The sequence below is a fragment of the Phaseolus vulgaris genome, chromosome 9, assembly GCF_051622355.1.
Source record: "Phaseolus vulgaris cultivar YP4 chromosome 9, ASM5162235v1, whole genome shotgun sequence".
Lineage (NCBI taxonomy): Eukaryota > Viridiplantae > Streptophyta > Magnoliopsida > Fabales > Fabaceae > Phaseolus > Phaseolus vulgaris.
In genome coordinates, this window is record NC_143506.1 from 34610722 (window position 1) to 34634771 (window position 24050).

Below are 24050 nucleotides of genomic sequence, written 5' to 3' on the forward strand. Positions count from 1 at the left end.
CCTTAATAGGATCTTGTTGTATTTTATTGAAGTATTATGATTGATTTTTTTATTGAGTTTAACTTAATTATTGGTTCATTAAATAATTTGTGTTATGTGTGTCATTTTAAGATTTTTAAATGCTCAGATTAAGAATTTGAATTTATTACTTATTTGTTCTGTAAATAACACAATTTAGGTATTCAAATTGATATAATTTTTGCTTGGTAGAAATTTAAGAGTAAATTTATTAACATCATAAATCCAACCTAACTCCAATGATTCACTAAATAACAAACTTTATATCAACATCATCGCTCATTTACAAATCACCCAAAGAAAAGAAGAAAATGGAATAAAATCCTTAATAACTTTAATAAACCTTTCTCTGAATCACAACTTTAATAAACCTACTTTAATTTTTATCTTATTACTAATATGAGAACACAGCAAAATAAGTTATTATCTCAATTTAAAAGAATTTAGAAAAAAATAAGTTTTATATGAATAAGATTTTTAATTAAATAAATAACTAATATCTCACTCTATTTATAAATTGTATATTCTTTATCTCTATAAACTTTATTTTTAAATAAAACTCAACTAACTAACAAATTTTAGCAAACTCACAATTAAGTATCCATCTAACCATTTTATCTTATTTAATTAGTTGTGTAAAATTATAAATGTAGAAAAAATTATATAAATTAATAACGCATAATAAGAATTGATTTAATTATAAAAAATCATCAACTTAACTAAATCACCATCTATATTAATCTTTCTTTTCCTTTCAATCTAATAACTTCAAAAATAACACATTTAACCACAACATTAAAAAAATGAAAAGTTAAGCTGAAGAATAACATGTTAGAGTTACTCTTACACAACGACTGGTAGAAGAAAATTTTTAATTTCTCGAAAACCTAAAGATGGACAAGTATAATTCCAGAAACAATTTTTAGCTTAATTTTCTGCTTAAACATCCCTGAAAAACTAACTTTCCAAGTTATAATAAATATTTTGGTAAAAAAACACTATATTCCTTTTAAGAAATTTAATATAATAACAAATTAAATATTTTGATAAAAACAATTCATTATCTTTTGATTTAAATAAACTTATACAAGTATTCTCAAGAATACTTTCCACCATCTAAACAAAACGTAATCATTCGTAAAATTCATAATTTTCATATATAGAAAAAGTCCTTCTACCACCAAAGGTTTACTTAAAAGAAATTAGAAGAAATTTCTTTAATTATCATCCAAAATTAGAAGAAATTTTTGTAACAAAATTTAATAAATAGCATGCGAACATAAAAGGTTAAAAAAAGTATAACTTTTAAGTTTAATCTGATAACCCAAACTCTACTAATTGGACTTCATATATTACTTAAAATTTAAGCAACCCAACTAATGAATACCCCATCAAGGTCTAGGCATTATGCATCATTCATCATGCATAACGAATACTCTTAATAGAAGTTGTTTCTACAAGAATAATGATAATATGCAATCCAAATGTCTAAAAGTGAGGTCGATTCTAGCACTGATGATTGACATGGTTTTTGGTATGTTAACAAAGTATCAAGACTCTTTTTGCCTATATTCTTTCTTCACATGATATAATCCAACCTCTGGCTGACTTGAAATGAAACCACCAAACCAAACACTGATTTTAGCTCCATACAGATAGCTAGCTATACAAGAAGCTTGGAGGCCGCGATCCATTTGTGACCTGTATGCAGGCAAACCACAATCTTACATCCTGCATGTCATGTCACCTTAAGATCAGGAAACCATAGTGTTTACATCTCCACAATCCCTGCATCTCCAACACGCTGTTCCAAAACCACCACTCACCAACAAGATAAGTGATAACTCGCCTTTGCCATTAATTTTTTGCTAAGGAGGGTAGTGGCAAAAGACAAGGCTAGGCCATACTAAGGAATATCCGATGAACTTTGTTTTCAAATACTTGTCACGCTGAGAGGAAGAAGGCATCAAATATCTGCCTTCTGTATTTACTTTCTTCTGCTGTAATATATTCCACTGCCAGAATAATTATGATGCCGATGTCTTGATCCACTACCCCTGCCACTGTTTCCATCCAAAGTGCTGCCACGGCCACTGGTTTTGTTACCTACACTCGGCATCCAGTTTGCCGGCTGGGTCCCTAATCCATTAAGCTCCTCCTCTTCTCTGTCATTGTACTCCAAAACAAGCCTCTTGATGTCTTCTTTCTCTTGAAGCTCGGCTGCTTCTTTCTGTTTTGTACTCTGCACCAGTGAGGAATTCCGTGGGATGAACATCTGCTTTGTTTGCTGCTTGTTTCCGCGCTTCACAAGAACTCTAACCTGAACCTCTTTGTTTCCACCTGTATCCTCATCCAGTGCCTCATCACCACTTTCCCCACCAACTCCCCTCCCGTGGTGATCCTTGGTAGATCCCTCAAATACATTCATTGGAATCATCATGTTCAACGTAGGACGACCCCGTAGCTCCTGTCTTCTCTGTTCCATACTCTCCTACAGAATTTATGAAGCAAGTACTTTGAAAAGTTAGAAATACAGCCAGACATAACTAAAACAACAAGACAATGCTGTTTTTACTTTCCAAAGGCAAATCTTAAATTAAAAAAGATTGTTGAAATTTAGGGATTGGATGGAAAAGGGCGAAGAGAAGACAGAATATATTTGAAAGAAAAAAATCTCCAAAATAATTGTGATATAAAAGCGCAAATCAGGGCACAGGTCTTCCACCTAGTGAAACCATGTAAGGATTTACCCCCCTACAAGTGATGAGGCTATTTCCAAAAATTGAACGTGTGACTTCTAAATCAAAAAGTAGTTTATAAAAAATAAATACAAACTCATTGTACATGTGTAGTTCAAGTTGTACAAGACCAGCTCTAATTATTTTTAATTCCAGATGTTGTTCAATTAGAAGGAAGGAATTACTAATTAGTATAGTTTTTCTTTATCATAACAGCGTAGCAGTAGGATTCCAGGAAAAAAATTTAAATTCACAAAGGAAGCATCAAACTTTTGCAGAAATGTAGGAGTAAGCAAATACAATAAATTATGCAAATACTTGCCTGCACTACAGCCTTGAGCTCCTGATCGAAATCAGCTTCTTCCAGAGGGTCCACCTCCGTCACTTTTTGTCTCACATGCACTTCATCCTCCTCATCGGAAGCAGGTCCAGGCCCATCGTCATCGTCATCTTCATCATCCTCAGTTTCACAGCCATCATCGTGATTGTCCTCATCCAACTCTTCATCATTATGACCCTCTACATCAATTGTGTCACTCCCTGAATCAGTCTCACTGTCATTAACATCATCTTGCACCCCATTTTCATCCATACCATTATCAATGCTCTGTCCATTGCCAACCACAGTAGTAGTGGAAATGGTCCTACTCGAAGGCTTCTCATTGTCAGAATGTTTTTCACTACTGGCCCTATCAGAAGAAACTATTCTATCATGTTCCTCAAGTTCTACTAGAGCTGCATTCACTTCCTCAATAGAAGTGTAACGAACCATATTGGGTCGTAAATCCGCAAACAGATCCTGCACCCAACAGATAATGAAAAAAAAAATAGTAAATGAAAGACAACAAAGATATATACCATTTATCATGACAAAAGTTAAACTATAGGGAGTAAGTTAGCTTGGAAACGCCACACCTTGTAGTTAGTGGGATAGCTTTCAAAATCTACTGCCAAATAAAAAATTCTAAAAGGAATACTTGAGTCGATGGGCAGTATAGTATGAAGAGAGGACGAGGTATAGGCTAAATTTTGGCAGCTAGCAATTATCCTAAAAAACTATCACGTTTTCCTAGGTGGCATAACATGCAAGTTCTTTTTTCATTCCAAACATCAGCTCACATATAACCTTAGTTAATTGTGGGAACTTGCCAAAATGACTGCCTCGATCCCAAAATGACTGCAGGTTAAGGTTTTTTCACATAAATTAAGAGTAAAAGTAAATGTGTTACTTGAAACAATCTTATCAAAATAAGCTCATCCTCTAATCTCAATAAATGCATTGCTTTTATTTGCTGCAAATACAAACATTGATATAATTTATAAGAGGACAAATTATGAACAAAATATTTACTTCATTGAAAATCGAGATTTTGTCAATTTGGAATTTAGGTTAAAGCCTACAACTACACTCATTTTGGATGGAGATAGTACAGCACAACAGGCTAGTCATACAAACAAATCTCATTTTACATTGACACTAAGTCCACCGTCAAAATTCCAGAATATAGTCATGCACACAGATGATGTTAGTAACCACTAAAAGCAAGAATAAACAAGAAAACCAATATATCTTTAACCAAACAAGAATAAAAACAATTAGTTATCTGAAAGTGTCAAATCAAAATAATAATAAAATTCAAGAAAGCAGCTAGGAAAGTATAAAGCTACCTAACATTCTTCTCATCAAAATTCTAAATATACAGATGTTAGCTGCAATTTCCAACACTAAAACAAATCCATATCTACAGCATTAGTAGCCCAACATTATTAAGTAAACAAAAAACTATAGCTAAATCAAATCTATAAACAAACAAATCAGCATATTAACCATACCCAAATAATGAAATACTATTAAAAAAAGGGCTGCCTGACTGACCTGTAAGTCAAATTCGATGTCCAGAGGCACAGCCCCTTTGCTTAAAATATACCTCTGGTAGTGTATTAGGAACCGATCAAGTTTCCTCTTAGAAGAGCCACGACCAAAGTAATGCCCACAAGTTTCAAGCAGAGTAATTATCAACCTTATGCGAAAACAATCTTCAGGTGGATCAAGTACGTCTTGCTGACAAGATTAAAGAACAGATTTTTTCATAATGTTACGAGAAGGCTCTCACACATAAAAAAAAAGTAAACTAAGAGTCAAAGAACAACATTCAAGGCCACACAGTAAAACTATGATCTGTTGTCCACTTAATTTTTTCATAGTAACAATGTGTTCAGTAAAATAAGGTAAACGAAGCAGTAGATGAATAATATTGATAATGCACAAAAAAGCATACCCATTAAGTTTGGAAATGTTTAGGGGAGAGGGTATAATTGCCCTTACCAAGTCCAATTAGATGATAAGATCTATGAAAATGCTGGATAATGAAAGTGCAGAGCAAAAGACATACAAAGATGCGCAGATTACGATGATGCCAAGCTCATGAGTCACATTATAAAACTACAGGAAGAAGTAGTTTAAGAGTGGAATAAGACAAGAAACCTATATATCAGAACCAATTTGGCTTTGTACCAATTCAATAGTGGAAGATATATATACTTATTTCAAGGCTTGATAGGAATATACAAAGAAAAAGCAAAGAAAAAAACACATTCAAAGATTTGGGCATGACCTACAATGGAATGCAATGAGAAATATCATTAACAGGTCCAGAGAAAAGAGTATTCATATTGCATATGTTAAATTAGTTTATTATCCGTTGTTCAGCTATTATAAATCTGCATTTGTTGTATATGGAAGGATTAGTGAGTAACCCTATTTCTCTGATATATATGTATGTATGTATATGTATATATTCAAAGTCTGCTACTGGTCACCACCATCTCTTGTTTCCACCTGCCAGCAACCAATTTTGTGACCAATTCAAGGCACAGTAGACAATAGGTGTGTGTATTTTACGTTCGAGGTAAAAGGTCAACTTTCTATGAACAATACTAGCCGTAAAAACATCGGCAGTGAACAGTATTTCCGACTATGAACAGGATACCAAAATGGGTCATACCCAAGGAAACTACTACTATATGGCTTTCGTGACAAAACAGCCAACATCTCAAAATATGATGTTGAACCAAAGTTTTCTAATGAGGAATATTAAAGAAAAATTAGGGATGAAATTCAACAGCCTAGCACAATCATCTACAAATCTCAAATTGCCAACAACTTGAATTTCACAACTTGTAGAAAGTCAAAGTCGATGGATAATAATTAACTCAATTACTTTTGATCATATTTCTGGTTTACTTTTTTGTTCTATTCTTTTTCTTTTCCTAAAATTCCTCATTTCATAACCTTAGCCAGTGAATCTAAAGTTCTTTCTCAAGGAATTTGTCAAGTTTCCCTTTCTCCTAAATTTGTTCTCCTTGTACCCACATGCCCTTCAATCTTAATTTTTTAAGTCAATTAACCATGTCATCAAATTGCTTAGTAACCTTTGATGTTAACTCTTTTGCTATACAGGAATGTGGTACAGGTCACCACTGATTGGCGAAAGACATTCCAAAGGCTTATACTGTTTTGGAACTAGTTCATCTCCGTCTTGTTTTGCATCCCAATCTCCTAAACACATGATCGCTTAGGTCATCCTCACTTGTCAAAATCAAAGAAAGTGGTTCCTGGATTTAGTAGACTTTAAGCCTTAGAATGTGAGTCATGTCAACTAGGAAAACACGTTAGATAATCCTTTCCAAAAAAAATCTAAATCAAGATATAATTTTGTCTTTTCTATCATTCATTCTGATATTTGGGGGTCAAGCTGTCACATCATTTGGATTTAGATATTTGTTACTTTTATTGATGAGTATTCTAAAGGTAGTTGGGCTTGTCTAATGAAAGATAAGTCTGAACTTTTGTCTATTTGTATGTTTTTCCTTAATGAAATCAAAATCAATTTGGGCAACTACGTAAAATTTTAAGTGACAATGCTAAAGAATATTTTTCTTTTGATTTTTCTGCACTTTTAATCAGTCTACATGTCCTCACACACCTCAGTAAAATGGTATAGCAAAGAGAAAAAAGATACTTGGTTGAATTTGCTTGCACCTTATTGCTTGGTTGGATTATACCTATCCATCACTATGATGATGCTATCCTCACTACTTGTTTTCTTATCAACAAAATGTATTTTTCTTCTCATAAAAATAAAGTTCCTTATTCCATTTTATTACTAAATGAACTTCTCTTTCATATTTCTATGTTTGTGGTTGTGTATGTTTTGTTCATGATATGTCTCAGGGTTTCGATAAGGTGTCAGCGAAGCCAAAGCCATCAAATTTCTTTTCTTGGGATATTCTAAAACTAAAAAAGGGAATTGTTACTAGACTTTTGAAACCAAGAGGTACTACATGTGTGCCAAGGTCACTTTTTTTAAGAGACATTTATTTACTCCTTTTGCAAAAGATGTTCATTCAATCCAACAACCCTTCTTATGCCACTGATGGAGTCCTTTATTCTGCCTACATCTAACAACCTAAATCTCATCTAGAGTCCACCCGAACCATCATCACCACCTATAGTTTACCTACCAACACAGGACCCAAATGACTAATCCAATGCTTCAAGATTAGGTCATTCTCAATCGTCACTCAATACCAGGCTTCCAATAATGATTCAAGTAGGTTCATCGTTATCATAGGTTGTCTCCTTTCTATTTTTCTTTTATCTCCTTTGTCTCTTTTATTACAATTACTAAAAATGTGAATGAAGCACTTGATCATCTTGGATGGGAACAAGTCATGATTGTTAAAATGCAAAGTCTTGAACATAGTAGCACATAGCAGTTAGTTCTTCTTCTTTCTGGAAAGAAGACGATTAGACATTGTTGGGTTTAGGTTGTTAAAGTTGGACACCCAATGAAGAAGTTGATCACATCAAAAGCTAAACTAGTAGCCGAAGAATACACTTAGACCTATCGCCTTAATTGTAGTGATACCTCTGGTATCCAACATGACTATTGCCTGCCTATTCTTTGCCATATCAATTATTCATCGTTGATCTCTTCATCAGCTAAACAGTAAAATGTTTGGTTTATACATTTTGTCATTTTCTCTATGCACTCAAACAATACCCACGGCTCAATTTCAAGAATTTAGCCACATTGATCAAACCTTTGGTCTAAAACACACAGAAGCAGGTTATTTGGTATTTTTCTGTTATGCATCCCTTTAAAAAATAGTTTACTTAATATTGTCTGTTGATGAAGGTTGCAATCAAATTCTAGGGTTTTGCAGCAATGAAGCCTGCAATCAGATCAGCAGTCGGAGGCTCCCAAGGATCAGAAGCTATAATACCATCTGAAATTTTGGAAATAAGAGTAGCCTATTCTAGGGGACGAATCCCTGAAATTACGGGATTGTTATACTAGTAATAATAGTAAGACATAGCAAATATAATGAATTAAAACATATTAGGAATAATATATAAAACTCCCTAAAATATATTTTGACAAATCATATTCTAATAAGATATTTCTATAATTATTAAGATCCTAATTAATATAACAAAGCAAATATAAAAGAAAAATAAATTATAAGAGATATAAATAAGATATTCTAAAATAATTTGAGACAATATCTTTAAATATTTATCATTTTTCTACAAGTCTCCAAAGCATATTCATGGTCTATTGAGTTTGTTCAAATTGAAACTTTTGATTCCAAGTACCAGAAATTTGGAAGCCTGAGGTCGTGAATTAAGTAATTCAAGAAAACACGACTCATCTGCTTTTCCCAAGCAAACTTGAAAAATATGTAACTATTTTTTAGTGCCAATCACACAAATAATTGGGGTCCAAGCCTGATCTTTCAATTTAATGAAAGATAGAAGTTAACTTTGTTTTTGTTGCTTTTTCAATGTGATCAAAAACTATTTTAGAAAAACAATTTAAAATTTTGAGAAGTGATAATGTCAAAATGTACTTCAAGAGACAATAAACATCTAAGAAAGATATTCAAAATGTTCAGTTGAATGTTTTAGCTTTTGATAGAGCTCAAAAGGATTAACTCATCAATGTAGCCAGCCCCAGCTTGTTGAATAAACTTTAATTGATGATTTTCGTTGGATGATTCTTTATGATACTTAATGAAAGATAGCTCTGAACTTCTTTTTTTGTTGCTTTTTCAATGAGATAAAAAACCATTTTAGAAAAATAATTTAAAATTTTGAGAAGCGAGAATGTCAAAGTGTAATTCAAGAGAAAAGAAACATCTAAGAAAGATATTCAAAATGTTCAGTTAAATGTTTTAGCTTTTGATAGAGCTCAAAAGGATCAACTCATCAATGTAGCAAGCCCCAGCTTATGGAATAAACGTTAATTGATGATTTTTCTTTTGTCCACATATAGATTGGTGGGCAAAATACATTACAACTCAAGCAATAAATTTTTGTTATTCATGCACAACATGGAAGGAAATGGGTGTAAACAGAATTTTATTACATGTAGTTGCAATAAACTGCAAAGGACTTTACCAGCTCAGCTAAGTGAGACCTGAAACCTATGGTTGTTGATTGTTGAATAGTGATGATGCATAACAAATAAAGACTAAATGAAATTCTAACGAAACCAATGATATTGCAACCTCAAATCCTTCTAAATTGAATAATATTTCATCCTCCCTTTACTGTACCTTCCCTCATATCTCTAACAAATTTAAGTTTTTATTAAAGACAATAATAAATTATTGGTTATTAAAAATAAAGTACTACTTAAATGGGCAAGGAGTTTAAAAAAAAATAGATGACAAAAGGGGGAAGTGCATAATTTTAATACTGACTCTATGGAAAGGAAAGCTCATGAAAAATCTAAAGCACATAAACAAATTTGGTACATATACAGTGCACGCCTTTGTTTTAAAGAAACATACTTTCAGGTTTTAACAATACAGAAGACGGAAAAAGCTTAATTCCTTCTGCCCCTAAAAATAGGTAAACAGTGCAAAATCAATACCTCTGATGTCCCATGACCATAGATGAGAATGAGATATAGGGTCTCAAAAATAACAGAAGAGTCTACATGCTCATAGTTGTAAAGCTCTCCTAAGAATCGCATGTAAGCAATGCGTCTTTGCTGCATCCCATAGTCATTTAACTCTAACCCAACTCTAATCTCCTCAAGAACCTGAAAAGCATATCTTTAGTCAATGTCACTCCAAAACTTCAAATCTTTTGGAGTGGTAAATCTTCAGCAAAACTCTTGTCCCTTGGAAATACTGTTGTTGGTTCTAGAACTTGAAATAATAAATTTTTCATCATTAAACAAATGAAAATAATTTGGTTAACATTAACGTGTTAAATGAAGTGTATAGATTCCAATTGAGGCAACCCTTGTTCAGTCTGACCAAGTTTACATGCATACAGGTAGGCAATGCTCAAACTATGCATCATTTTATTGTACAATGAATAGACCATAAATTCAAGAGTAATATCAACATACCTCATCAACAATAGCTACAGCAAACTCATCATGATACCGACTTAATCCAAGAGCAAGAGATGAAATCAGGTGGATCTGACCATATTTTCCTTTGTAGACCTTCATGAAGCATTTCAAAAGATATGGCTCACATTCATTCCACGGTAATTTGCGCAGTTGCCTCAGCACATGCTCAATGGTAGACTTGTCAAGATCAGAGAAAAGTAATTTTCTGATATACTGCAATGAAGATGTCATTAAAATACTAATTGATTATGAAACTTATTAGAGACACTGAGAGAGAGAGAGAGAGAATAAAAATGAAGATCTCACCTGATGCAATGGAGGACGAACTTTAGCTACTCGTGCAGATCTTTCTGGTGGTTTGCAAAGGTAGTATGCATTCTCCACTAAAGTGCTATGTCTCGGATCCAAATTTTTTACATTTTTCAAGCGCATCAATATCTCCAACATGTTAGCCATTCTTATACTAGTTTCTGGAGACCGATACAGAAAACGGCCACATGTTTCAAGAAGATTGCAAGCTACATCAATGTTGTGATGTGTGAAATCATCTAAACAGGCCTGGAAGGACAACAAGACGTCAATAAGGGACTGAATTTACTATATGAAAACATCAAGATTGTTAAAATAGGTATTAAGTAGGTAGTAAGTAGTAGTTGTACTGGAAAACTAATATATGAGTTGTTTACTTACTAACATTATTTTTTTATACTTTTTGGTGTTCCTAATTTCAAGGAAACTGTGTATCTTTCATTTATGTGTATTTATTTATATACATCTATATAAATCCTCACCCATGTCATATTTAGACACATGGTTTCAGTCGATCTATATCTATTTTTTTGTTAGCTCTTTAACAGGTGGTTTGTCCGTTTTGGTTTCTTGTAACAAAAATACTAAGCGTTGGTGTTCATGTTGATGCTAGTGGGTGGTAGTGCTAATATCTCAACCAACACTGTGTTGCTGTGAGTGGAGACCAAAGTGCAAAGAGATACTAAGCACTTAGTGGTACTAGGTTTGGACTATTTTCATGTGTTTGAGCTGTGTTTCCAAAAAAGTTATGTTGTGTGACTTATATGAGCTGCATGTGGCCTTAAGATTGTGAATTTTTAATGTAAGTTTGTTAAACATTGAGATTTAGAGGTTATTTTTCTTATCTATGTTATTACTAAGCATATGCATACATTAATTTTATTTTGCACTTATAATAAGATCTAACAATACATGTTATGATCACTAAGTTACAATATTGTTTGATCTTAAAGGGGACCTACTATAATTTTGCATATGAGGAGTTATTTATTGGTTTTGTCCAGTCATAATAACTTCATTATTTAGATGATAGTATACAGAAAAATCGCTTGTAAGGAGTCCTATTGAAACAAAGAAATATAAGTCTGCCTGCCACACAAACCAGAATAAATGAAATTTTCCAAAAAAAAAACCTGCCAGTGACAATCTTTCACTTCATTCCCAATCCTAGGTATGATTTCGATTAGGGCAACATACTAACCACAGAGACTAGATTTAAGGTCAATTTTCCTAACGTTTATATCAAATTGATAGTGAAAAAAATGAACAATCTCTTACCTTTACATTGAGCAAGGCTTTAAACAAAAGATTAGTTTGGTGCTCTATATCTCAAAAAAATTAATCAACAGGAAAAGGGAAAACTTTGGAACCCAAGAATTTTCTACATTGGACAATTTCTTTATCCTCATCATAGTGGCTACTTGCATCCTTCCTAACAATCTATAATCTACAAACAAAATGTAAAGAAAAGGGAAAATTCAGGGAAGACAAACAAGCTTGCACAACAACTACATCTCATAAATGTGGCAAATTTCCCAAACAATTTTGCATTTTGAAACTTTGAATTAATCTTTCAATTTTGTGAAATTAAAAAGAATAAAGAAGTCTTCTTCACACATGTGAACCAGAAAAACATATTGTATGCTAATAACACAATTAGGGGCTATCTGTTGTACATGGAAAGACCATGGGGACAAAGGGCATTTGATCCATAAAAAAATTTTGAATCATCAAATATGGAGGATAACACAGTATAATTCATCATAAACCTTATCAAAATACCTAAGACTTCGAAATAAATAAATAAAAAAAGTAATAAAAAGGTAGTTTTGAAAAAAAACGCAACATTTAATCATGGCAAACTGAACCCTGTCAACAATATAGGAATGCCTCCAAAACATAAGTTGCAACATTAAGAAATTTGTAATCATAATTGGAAGGATCTAGCCTCCATTTATAATAATTTGATTATTAATCTATTGTACCTTCAAACAACTGAAGACTAGGCCAGGAGAGGCAATTTTGAACTTGCAAAGTTCTCCAATGAACCTGATATTCCTTATCTTTGTCTCAATATTCATCTGATCCTGTAAAGACATTTCAAAAGCAGATAACAAAAGTAATCAGTTAAATTTTTAGCAGAGGGTAAAAAATTAATCCTATACGCAAAATTGTGTAAAATAACCTTTTTATTTATTAAGAAATTGAATTCCTCCTCCAACATCTGTAACAGAATGGAGGAGACATCCTTCATACAAGTTGAGAGTGTGGCAACCATGCGTGAATAATATGCTAGCAGTTCTAGAGATGTCCTTGGTACATTGAACAAAGCCCTCACAAGCTTTTTCCGATTTGATTTTGAATTCAGATAACAGAACTCGACCTAACATGTGTTAAACAAAAAGGCATAACAAATAATGACAAAAAAATTAACAATACAATGTAAGAATAAGTAATACAGCAAACTAAAGTATCCTCACAGTTAATTGATCTATAAGGTCCCGGCTCACACAACCCGGAAGCCTCTGCAGTAGAGCATCCAAATTTGTCCCTTCAAGACTTCTGAGTTTGTCTTTTTCATTTTCTCCCTTTTTATCATTATCTTTGTCTTTTTCCTTTTCCTTTTCCTTTTCCTTCTCTCTGTCCAGTTCTTTAGACTTGTCTTTTTCTTCCTTATCCTTCACTCTTTCTGTGCTTTCTGCCTCTGGCAAAGCATTAGACTCTGTAGAGATCTCTCCACTTTCATGGGTGGTCTGTTGACCTTTGTCGGATTCAGGTGATATTTCCTAGATAATCATATATCTTGAAGTCAGTGAGTAGTTGCAGAAGGTTGGTAAAAAGAGAAAAAAACATCAACAGGAATGGGTTATATGAGTAAATGTTTATATTATTCTTTCACAGAATTATATGGACAGTAACTAAATTGACTGAAAAAGACTTTTAATAGAAAAGGCATTTTATTAGACAAAAAAAGAAATACAAGAATGCACACAATAAGATATGTTCCAATACAAGGACAACAAGATATAAGAAATATCAATTGTCTAAATGTTATGGCATGTTCAAAAAAATTAACCAATGAGTTCTTACATTTGGTTGGTCTTGACTCTTTGAAGATTGCTCACTACTTTTTTGCTCTGTTTCTCCCAAAAGCACAGCAGGAACAAACGCTCTGAAGAAAAATATGCAGGAAAAAGTTCCATATAAAAATAAAACACTGTTGAACCAACTAAAAGAAACTTCAAACATTCCATGATTATATCAAAACTTTAAACAGGAAAGAATACAGAAATCAACTGGATGAATATATTTGTTACAGAGAAGTATTTTAGAAATACAAACCTAAGATCAGGTAAACATTCATAGAAAGTCCTTGTATCTTCATCATCCCATATTGGTTCAACAACAGAAGAATCTTTACCAGAAGCAGAAGAAATACCCTCCTCACCACTGGTAACCCTAGTCGTATGTCCATCCTCTGGCATTACAGGAGGCTGCATATCAAGTGCTTCTGCTAATCTATAACAAGAAAATCATAATTACAGGCTTTAAGAACTTAAGGGGATAATTAGTGACATCAAAGCGATACTCACTCAACAATGATTAGACATTTATAGTTAAACAGTAGAGTGACATACTAAATTTAAGAAAAACTGAATTCAGGGGATAGTGGAGCAGACCTATCATACAAAGGCAACAAATTCTTTTTTTAACCAATTTGGGGTACCAGGCCGAGAGAGATAAGCACTTGCTGGAGGGTGGAGCTTACCTTAGACAATGAGATCTTAATATATAGGAATAGATGAACCTAAATGCATTATGTTTCTAAAGGACAGAGATCTCCCTGAACTAACCTAACCAACAGATAATCATATCCAGATTTGCCTCAAATTTGCTTGACTGAATGTCTCACTAGATCAAAGCTTTCATGAACACACATATATGCTAGTGATAGGCTGAAATATGCAGGTACAGCAACACATGTAAACCATCAACTGGGGTTCTTAGTATTTCAAGAATATAATTAGTCAGTATACACCAAGAACATATGCAGTAAACAGCAATGAAATAGTCAAAAGTAAACAAAACAACTTACGATGAAACATTTCGGTACAAATGGTCAAAGGATTTACGAAGCTTTTCATATGAAGCAATATTTTCATCACTTAGCTCTCCTTTTGCATTCAAAATCTTCGAATTTTCATGCTCCATTAATCTAAGTGACTGTCGGAAAGCAAAATTGATCAGTAATCAAAGAGGGCATAACAACCTTCTGTTTGTAAGTGACCTTTAAGAAATACAATTCTCAGGTTTCATACTATATTTTTCTCTCAGAATTCTCTAATATGTGTGTGTGTAAAGGCAGAAGCTCTTACAGAATGCTCAGACTGAAGCAGTTCAGCTGCAGCATCATAAAAGGAATAGCATGCTTTCCGTAAAACTTTCTTCTGATCTGCTGTGATGTTAAGGCCTTTAAAAAACTGCATCAGAATGTCAGTACAGGAAAATATATAATTCAGCTAGTAACAGAATAATCCTTGATTGATACAGAGTAAGATAAAAATAGAAATGAGGGCTGAAGTTAAACTTGCAATCATGATGAAAAATGACTGAAGATTATTATGAAAGTCAATGAAAATATAAAAAGGAAAAAAGGACAAAAATAAGCAATAGAAAGCGTGAGAATATCCTACTTAAGATTAATAAAAGAAATACCTCTTCATGAATTTCCGGCCCACTAACTGAGAGTCCAAGAAAAATTCTCCCCTGACGAGCAAAACTGGAAAGAAGGGTCAAACTTGTTTGTGCAGCTTCCCGATCTTTCAGCTGTTCCCCATTGGTAAGATCTTTTATGATATTTATAAAAATGCCACCATCTTCAATAACGCCAACAAAAAAAAGTTCCAATAGAAGTTTCAGGGTGCTGCGCTTCTTCATTGCCTTCAAGTTTTTATCAGCATCTGATTCATCACCAGGTTTTCCAGGAGAGAAAACCTTGAGAAGCCCTTGAATCAGGCTTGGAGCAAAGTCCTTGTACCTTTGATGAAGCAAAGAACAGATCTTTCCAAAAAGAAGCAAATGATGGAGCATATCAGAAGGCAAGTATTTAAGTTAAGATACGCACTATATATAAATTAATATAGAAATACAAATTTTGTGGAAAAATTAACTATGTGCTAAACTATGTAATCAATTATTTATCTTTAATTAATATAACAACCATTGAGAAAAGGAAGTGTTGTGTAGTACAGTAACCATAATTAGTTGTGATTTGTTAGCATAATTAGTTGTGATTTCTTTGCATAATAAGAAATTTGGGAAAGATTTAATTAGACTTGATTTGTATGGTTTTCCTTCTCATTGAGTTTCTCCGAGATTGAGTGCGAGCAAGATATCGGTGCAGTGGAAGAAGAAGATGGAGCAGAGCACTACGCCACTAGGATCCTGGATCTCCAGGTACAAATGTTAGAGGTTATAAAGAAGAGAACGAAGGAGAGAAAGAATTGAAGTAAGAAAATCATATTTGTCATTGCATTTAAAATCCGATAACAACAAACAAATATTATATTGCTAGAATGAACTAACTGAAAACTGACACAGTACAATATTCACACAGTAACCATAACTAATCAGTGGATCCCTTGCTTCTGAGGAAAAAACTTCAAATGACATAGAAAACAGGGTGAAAAAACTGCAAAAGCACATACCTGAACTGCAGCTTGTATATCAGAACTTCTGAGTTTGGCATCACATATTGCAGTCACCGCTTCACTGACAAATTTGCTTAAGTTGACACTTCTCAACTCATCCATCAGAGATTCACGCTGCTCCTCATTGATCTGCTTCAGCTTCTTAATAACCGCAGTGTTACGCTTAATGCTGGAATCCAGTGTCCTTAAGAATCCTGAGTCTGCATGTAAGAGCAGATTGATTATTATTCATGCAATTAGTACTAAGACAATACAACAAACATTCAACAGGACAAAGACCTTATTCTGCAACCCCCTCCCTCACTCTTCCTTTGTGTTTTCACTTTCAATTGTTCTGCCTATAATTTCAACTACATTACATTTTGAAATTTGGGTGAAACTCCTTTTCTTGGGTTCTGAAAACACTTAGGAATCATGCTCTAAGAGTGGTTGGCATCCACTCCTTAAGAATTATTTATCCTATGCTCGGATTTCTTTTCAACCTCTAAAAATTACTTTTAACTCAAAAATAACAAAGGTGATCCTTCCTCTATCGTAGTTTAAATGTATATCCACTCCCCTGAAATGATTACCTAAACAAGCAACTAGATCTTTGAGCTGAAAGATTGAGCAATTATTTTGTTCACATAGGAAGGATAGAATAGTGAATTATGGGTGATGTCAGTTCAATTTTAGAAAATTTTTGAATTTCTATGGATATAGAATGGTGCAAAGTGATTTTGAGGGGAAGACCAATAGTTAATTTATAAACGATGTGAGTGATTTTTAATTACAACACTACACACATGAATGCTTCTTAATTTCCAACTGACTTGTGTTGCATGCAGGGATATGAATTTTTTGGATCCGAAAGGACTCCCAAGGCAAAAAAAAATTTAGAACTTACCATTGACTTTCTACACTGTTCTGAGATCATAATTTTGGTTATCTTGAATGAGAAGAAATTTTTCAAGCATTCAATTTATTCTTTAGGTTTTTAAGTTTCAAAATGGCTTAATTTAAATTGTTTTACTTGATGGATAATGTGCATGGCACGTTGAAATTACTCAATAAAAAAATATGGGTTTTGCTTGCTTGTGCTATTTCAGTTATAGCACAGTAGGGATCGCTCAATATGTTATAAATCACTTAAATCATGGCTATGTACTTTCAAATAAAGGAAAAGGGAGCTTCTTATTCTACTCCTCCAGACTGAGGCAGGGAATCTAATATAGTTTTAGTGGAGTGCCCGAAAGTTTGTTTCAAGACACTTAGTATTTAGGTCTTATATTTCTTGAAGTTGCTCAATTATTTTTCAAGCAGAATTTTAGACAGGACTTATGTCATGGTTTGTCATTTACCAATAATCAATATTCAAAAATTGGATTTGGTTATTTATAAAATTTCAAAGTATGAGCTATTTGGAAGTGAACTGTGCTTTAAAATCCTCCAGTGAAGGCCCAAGAATAGTTTTCATATCTCTAAGACACTCCCATCAAGCAAGAGCCTTTTGGATTTGAAGCATGGATAATGCAAAAGTCCATTTCTGCTGAACTGAAATTTATTTTACGAAGAATCTTAATGGTAAGGATCAACACTGATGATTTGGTCATAAAAACTCTGATACCATGCTACAGACCAGTTCTTTTGAAAGCTTAACCTATTAAGGGAAAGCACATGAATTGTTTTTATATCTCAAATTATGTATTAGTTTGAAAATATACTGATAACTTACATATTAATTTCCTAATATAAAGCAGATTCTATATCGAACAAAAACTTATCAAATACAATTACATTGACTGATAATAGTAGTGTGTTTAGACAACAAGCAGCTGCCAGGATCAAGGAAGCAGTCCAGAATCACATTCAAAAAGAAGCAGCTGCAGCTATCTATCTACCAGAATGTGTCTGCAAATATTTGCATTAGACAACCCAACCTAAGGAATTATATTATATAGAAACTAACATAAGAGTGTCATCAAGATTCATTTTCTCAAAAATTGAGTTTCCCATTTATCTTCCAATAATCATCTCCGAAGCAATACATATTGCTAGCAGTATGTATCCAACAATAGTTGTCGAAGGTAGAAGCTAAGAATCATCTTAAATAAATAACAAGATAAGAATCTCTCTGATAACAAATGTCATTATTGTGCATGTTTCCAATCAAGTTGTTAACACAGCATAAGAAAGCACTTTTATTTACAACAGTAAAACTATTATTATTCATCTTAGGGAGCCATTTTTTTTGCTTTCTGATTTGTTCTGAACGAGGTATAAGACTTAATGCCATGATGGTTAGGAGTCAACCCTGAGATCAAGTAGTCTATCAAAGGTACTCAATAAGGGAGAACTTAAGTAATTCTATTGTCTCCAATGATTTGAAGAATTATATCCATTCTATTGGCAGCAAAAAATCATTTAGCATATAAATAATTATTCAAAACTAACAGAAGATTAACTAACCAGGCCTTTCAGGATTCAAATTGCTTTGACGTAAAGCCATCTTTGCCTCAACAGATTTTTTTATCTCCTCGAGGCGAGCAACAGCTTCCTGCGTAACATTAGAGAAGTTAGGCCTTTACTAAGTCATCTTGCAATGAATGATCTATCCAAGAACTTCCATTACACAACTTCTTATTCACAGACAACACAAAATACACATCCACAAATCCTCATGAATACCGAAATTAGCAGCCAATTTACAGTTACCCTTCACAAAACTGCTAAATTGTCCTACTGAATACTCACAGAAAGAGAATAGAAGAAAAATACTCAACCAATATAGGCACCATGTAGTCATGAAAAAAAAAAAAAAAACTAAACCATTGATGTAACTTATAAATAAACAAAGTAGCCCACAATAGAGTAATGCTTAAACCTCATCGTCTTGTTTGCTGTTACTTTCATCCTCATGGTGATCCATATCCGTATCTTGTGCTCCCAAAACACGCGCCTGCGCAGCAACAATTGGAAGAACACTGACACGAATTAGCTTAGGGTTCAGCGTGAGAAAAGAGAGTTTTTCCCCAGGCAGAATAATACTTGAAGAAAACTGCAATTGAATGGTTAAAACACAGTAGCGATAAAACGCGACAGAGCACATGCATGGATTTAAGGGGAGAAAGCGGATCAAAGATGAAATTACCGGTGTGAGGGTCGATATTTTGGGGAAGAGGAGCGAAGTGGGTTTTGGTGTAATCGTCAGAGGTTGCTTTGAGTGGGAAAAAGGAGAGAAGAATAGGAGATGGAAGTGGTGAGTGTTGGTTTGATTTTCGAAGAAAATGGTGGTTTTGTTTTGATGAAATTGCGAAGGTGAGAGATGGGTTTGTGTGAGTTTTTTTGGGTACTGTTTGCAGTGCGGAAAATGAAGGGTTTTGCTTCCTGCACCCTCTCATTTTTTTAACCTACACCCCCTCAATTTTTAATATGCACCCCTCATGTTTTAACCTGCATCTCATAATTGGGTGAAATGACCAACCTACCCTGTCTGTTTCTCCTCATTGCACCCTACCACCATTGCTGCCGCCACTCCTCCACCATCACTAATGTAGTTAGAAGAAGAAAAGCAAAATTAATGTCATTTTGAAAAGCTTTTTCTGTAACACATTTTGCAAAACTCTTTCTCGAACACATTTATGAAAGGTGTATAAATGCATTTCGCAAGGTATTATATATGTTTTAGAAAGTTTATTTTAAAAATCTTATTCCAAAATGTATTTCATGTGTTGTAGAAATTTTATTTCGAAGATCTTGTTCTAATAATGTTGTATTAGTATATGGTCTAAAACATCATGCACTGAAAATAAGTCAAGTGAGTGATCAAGAATGATACAACGATTCTTTCTACAACACCAGTAGGAAGGTATGTATTCTGACATATCCTTTTACCCTTTCATTTCTCGCTTTGTAGTCATACCCATCAAGCACTCTAACATTTTTCTTCGCCAAAATGACCTTAAACAGCTAGTTCGTCTCGTCCTATAATATTTCATGAAAAAAAAATCATAACTTGTATCTATATGCATTTAAAGACCATCTTTTGATGGATTTCATACTTAGTTACACTTTGTCTACCCTTATAGACTTTCAACCCTAAAAAACCTAAGGTATGCAACCAAGAGCACTTATCATCAACCCCTTCTAAACAATTCATCGATCTCCTTATCTATGATTAGAGTAATGTATACCAAGATAAAAACTTCATGAGGCCCCTGACCAAAGTTGATGTTAAGTTTATTATGGTTAGCCCTAATCCTTACTCACCCAACCTTACCCAAAACAACCTCTACACAATATTGGTGTTAGTCCTTCTAATTCTGATGAAGTGTTTTCCATAGTTGATTATGTTAGCTTGTACACACAAGATCATCCTCAAATAACCAACTTTCACAATAGTAATGTTGCCTTTGTTCGGGATCTAGAGCATCCAATCAAAAAAAATTATGGGACTATGTATCAACTGAAATAGCCATTTTTTACTTTTACAAGCTTTTTAAGGCCCAAACATCTCTTCTAATCTTAAGAATTTAGAATAAAGTTGAGGTTGTTTTCACTATGTAGAGAGAATAAGCTTGAAAGAAGATTGACCTTCAAACTCATGTTGAGCTCGAGCATCATATAGAAGCAAATGCCAAAGCCTTAGTAGACGTTGAAGTTGCGACTAAAAAAGGCTAAAGCAAATGTTGAACTCATGCCAAAACACTTGAGAATGCTAAGTCCAAGGCTCTTCAAGAAGTTGCTATGGTCAGAACTAATGATGTTATATCTACTGACTCAGCAAGATCTAAACCTTTGTTTACTCAAACTATATCAAAAGTATCACCCCCACAATCAACATAAGCCATTATCGTCTAAGTCTAATCAATTCTCGAAGCTCATGATTTTTGCTAGTGAGAAAAGTTGACCTCATTAACCAAATTCTTTACTGATTAGATGAGAACCATGGTTCTTCAAATTATTGTTGCCAAAAAGCCTAAATCACCTTTTCTTCAATTGATCCAACCAACCTAGACACCTTAAACAAACCAACCTTCATCCTCTTAAACACAAGCCTAAACAAAGCAAGCACACTTACCTTCACCTTCAAAATTATTCGAGTGTTCCACCCTTTTTTTTATATAACAAAAGGGAGAGAAAATGCTTACAATTTTGTAACACGACCATACATTCATTCTTTTTGTACATTAGCTTAAATTAAACACTTGTAGATAATTATAGAATTCTTTGTATATGCATTCTTTTGCATATGAACTAATAAGAATATTTTATGCATATATGCATACGAATCTTACAATTTATTATATATCATACATACATGAAATTTTGTGCTTTAAATCTAACACATATATTTTATATATGCAAGCAACTATTTTACATATATTTTATGATACATCCTTCATACTCTGATAACTTAATCTTTTATGCTTTGATATGTTTTTATTTCAGATGATATTCATGCTCTAATACTCTTTTACTTGTGAGATATATTTTTGTTTTATCTCTTATAGATACGTTAATCATACAATTATGTTATGTTATTTTATGTCTTGATCAATTTTCACGCTCTCATACTATCTATCTTCATCTATATAAAATTTGATTAAACATATTTGCTCAAATAATGCTAAGACATTATGATTACATATATATTTGCTTTGATGATGTGTTAGTTTTACAATGATGTTCCTAAAAGTATAATTCTTAGTTGTTTTTAATGATATGATGTTTTGATCCTATGCTTCGATATCTTAATCTCACATTACATTTGATGACACCATGATGTTACTAGCTTTGATTCATGCTCTAAAAGCTCTAATGATGTATCTCGTCTAATGCCTTTTAATGACTATAATAGACCGTGCACTTAAAAAGAAAAGTCTTTTCTTAAAAAATATTTAAATGAACTATCACCCTATTTATAAAAAAAAATTGATTATTTTTCAAAAGAACCAATTAAATGAGACAACTAGATAGAAAAAATATACATGTTTCCTTGCTTATAAAGTTGATATTATTTGTCATGATAAAAAAAAAATTGAGATTATTATCAAAGCATAAATGAGTCTAGTGATGATAATATGCAAGTCTTAATCTAAAAGCTCACAAGATAATCGTGTTTTGATGATAATAAACAAGACAATTTTGACACCTCTAATAGAGTTACCAAGTGCAAAATAAGTACTAGACAAAACACAAGGTGTTAAAAGATTTATCTTGTACAAAAAGATGATGAGACACAAGACATACTTAAAGCTCTAGATGCAAAATATTTTATATCATACTAACAAAATATCTTAATACAAAATTTATGAGATTAGACACATTCTCACAAGCTCTAGATAAAGTTTTAAACCTTAAACAAGTTTGTCTCTATGAATATTTAAGGAGACAATATGCAACTAGTGAAGCGTTGAATGAAAGGTCACCAAACGCAAGTGTTATGAAGATTAAACAAGTGTTAGAAGCGTTTGAAAAAAGTATCACAAGATGCATATGTTACAAGACTACAAGTCTCAACAAAGTACTAGCCAAGGTTAGATCAAGACATAACTAAAAAAGATTAAACAAGGTTTATAAGTGGCATAAGACACATAAGTGAGATATGAAATCACCTAATAGGTACTAAGATAACCAATAATATTTTTCAAGATAAAAGTCTCTGACACAAAAGTACCAATTATTTATGTGTGTATGCTCAATATGGTATTGTCTACAAAAGCAAAGACTTACCAAAGATAAAGAGTGTTCCTCACACACCTCTTTGATGACATTAATATAAAAGTCAACATAAAGTCGTAACCTTCAAAGAAAGCTTAACCACAAGATCTTCTAAAGCATGTAAGCTACAAAACTCGTTTTATATATTATAAAAAGAAGTTTTTCCATGCAGAGAGATGTCATTGTGAGTAAACTCAAAATTTCCCTTTGAAAGAGGTTCAAAAGAGACATCGTTTGTAGTGTATAAGCTTACCTAGGTCACATAAAGATTTACAATATGATGTCGATATGTATTAGGGTGTCGAGTGGGTTTAATTTGTATGAGATTGAGATCCTCGTAATTGTGTTCGTATGATAAAAATATAGTCACGATGATGGTAATAATAAATGATGATGATGGTGATAATAATAATAATATAAATAACAATATGAGAATAACAATATAATAATAATATTCAATTTGGTACATTCTTGAGTTTGTTTTCCTAATTGAAGAATGAAAAAAAACTTAACTGTGTCATTGAAGGATGAAAGAAAAATATAGTGTTAAACCAAAATATTACAATGTTAAAAGAGGAAGATAACTCAAAATAGGAAAAGAAATAAATTAGATAAATATATAAAGATGGAAATAAAAAATAAATGTAAGTTACACATATTTTTTATTTTCTTGTGTATAAAAAAATTAAGTTGCATTTGCTTGAATAATAATATATATGCTACATTTAAGAACAAAATAACTCAAAGGACTTAGTATAGAATAGAAATATCCTATCCGTAGCATATTTGAACTGGATAATATCCTTATAAATAGGTTGACCAGCATTAACAAGACACAAGTCGCCTTGAATTGACAAGATTGAAGGGTTGATGGGTTCAATGGATTGAAAATTCCTGCAATTCAAAAACAGGTTCTTTACTGGACATGAACACTTATTGGTAATAGTGACAATCCATTCGGTCTTTCCTTGCACTTGAACTCCGGTTCTCTTTTGGCTTGTAATAATATCTGCCGGATAGCATTGACCAAAGCCTAACATCATGAGACATAAAAGAGAAATATATGAATAAAAATATAAAAAAAAAAAAATATGTACAATTGAAGAAAACCCTAAATATTACCTTGAGAAATAAGG

The 24050-nt window shown here is 32.9% G+C and overlaps 1 protein-coding gene across 1 annotated transcript; it reads right to left on the bottom strand.

The window, feature by feature from the left end:
• Positions 1–1348: 1348 nt before the first annotated feature.
• LOC137820125 (regulator of nonsense transcripts UPF2) lies at positions 1349–19506 on the bottom strand. Its single transcript, XM_068623962.2, has 18 exons — positions 19343–19506; positions 19076–19150; positions 18661–18748; positions 16210–16412; positions 15218–15562; positions 14878–14982; positions 14598–14725; positions 13844–14020; positions 13592–13673; positions 12982–13287; positions 12687–12884; positions 12487–12588; positions 10499–10750; positions 10187–10405; positions 9701–9871; positions 4633–4818; positions 3079–3555; positions 1349–2509 (listed from the first exon to the last, which is right to left on the bottom strand). Exons 2-18 carry the CDS (start codon positions 19118–19120, stop codon positions 2006–2008), a joined length of 3588 nt encoding a protein of 1195 aa, XP_068480063.1. The 5' UTR covers positions 19121–19150; positions 19343–19506; the 3' UTR covers positions 1349–2005.
• Between the last annotated feature and the right edge of the window lie 4544 nt (positions 19507–24050).

Bases quoted from the DNA above. Each gene is read 5' to 3' on its own strand.
- LOC137820125 (XM_068623962.2), bottom strand. From the start codon at position 19,120: ATGGATCACCATGAGGATGAAAGTAACAGCAAACAAGACGATGAG. The intron at 12,885-12,981 runs GTGAGGATACTT...AACACATGTTAG, and splicing joins ACCTTATAGATCAATTAACT to GTCGAGTTCTGTTATCTGAA. The intron at 3,556-4,632 runs GTCAGTCAGGCA...TGTTGGGTGCAG, and splicing joins ACATCGAATTTGACTTACAG to GATCTGTTTGCGGATTTACG.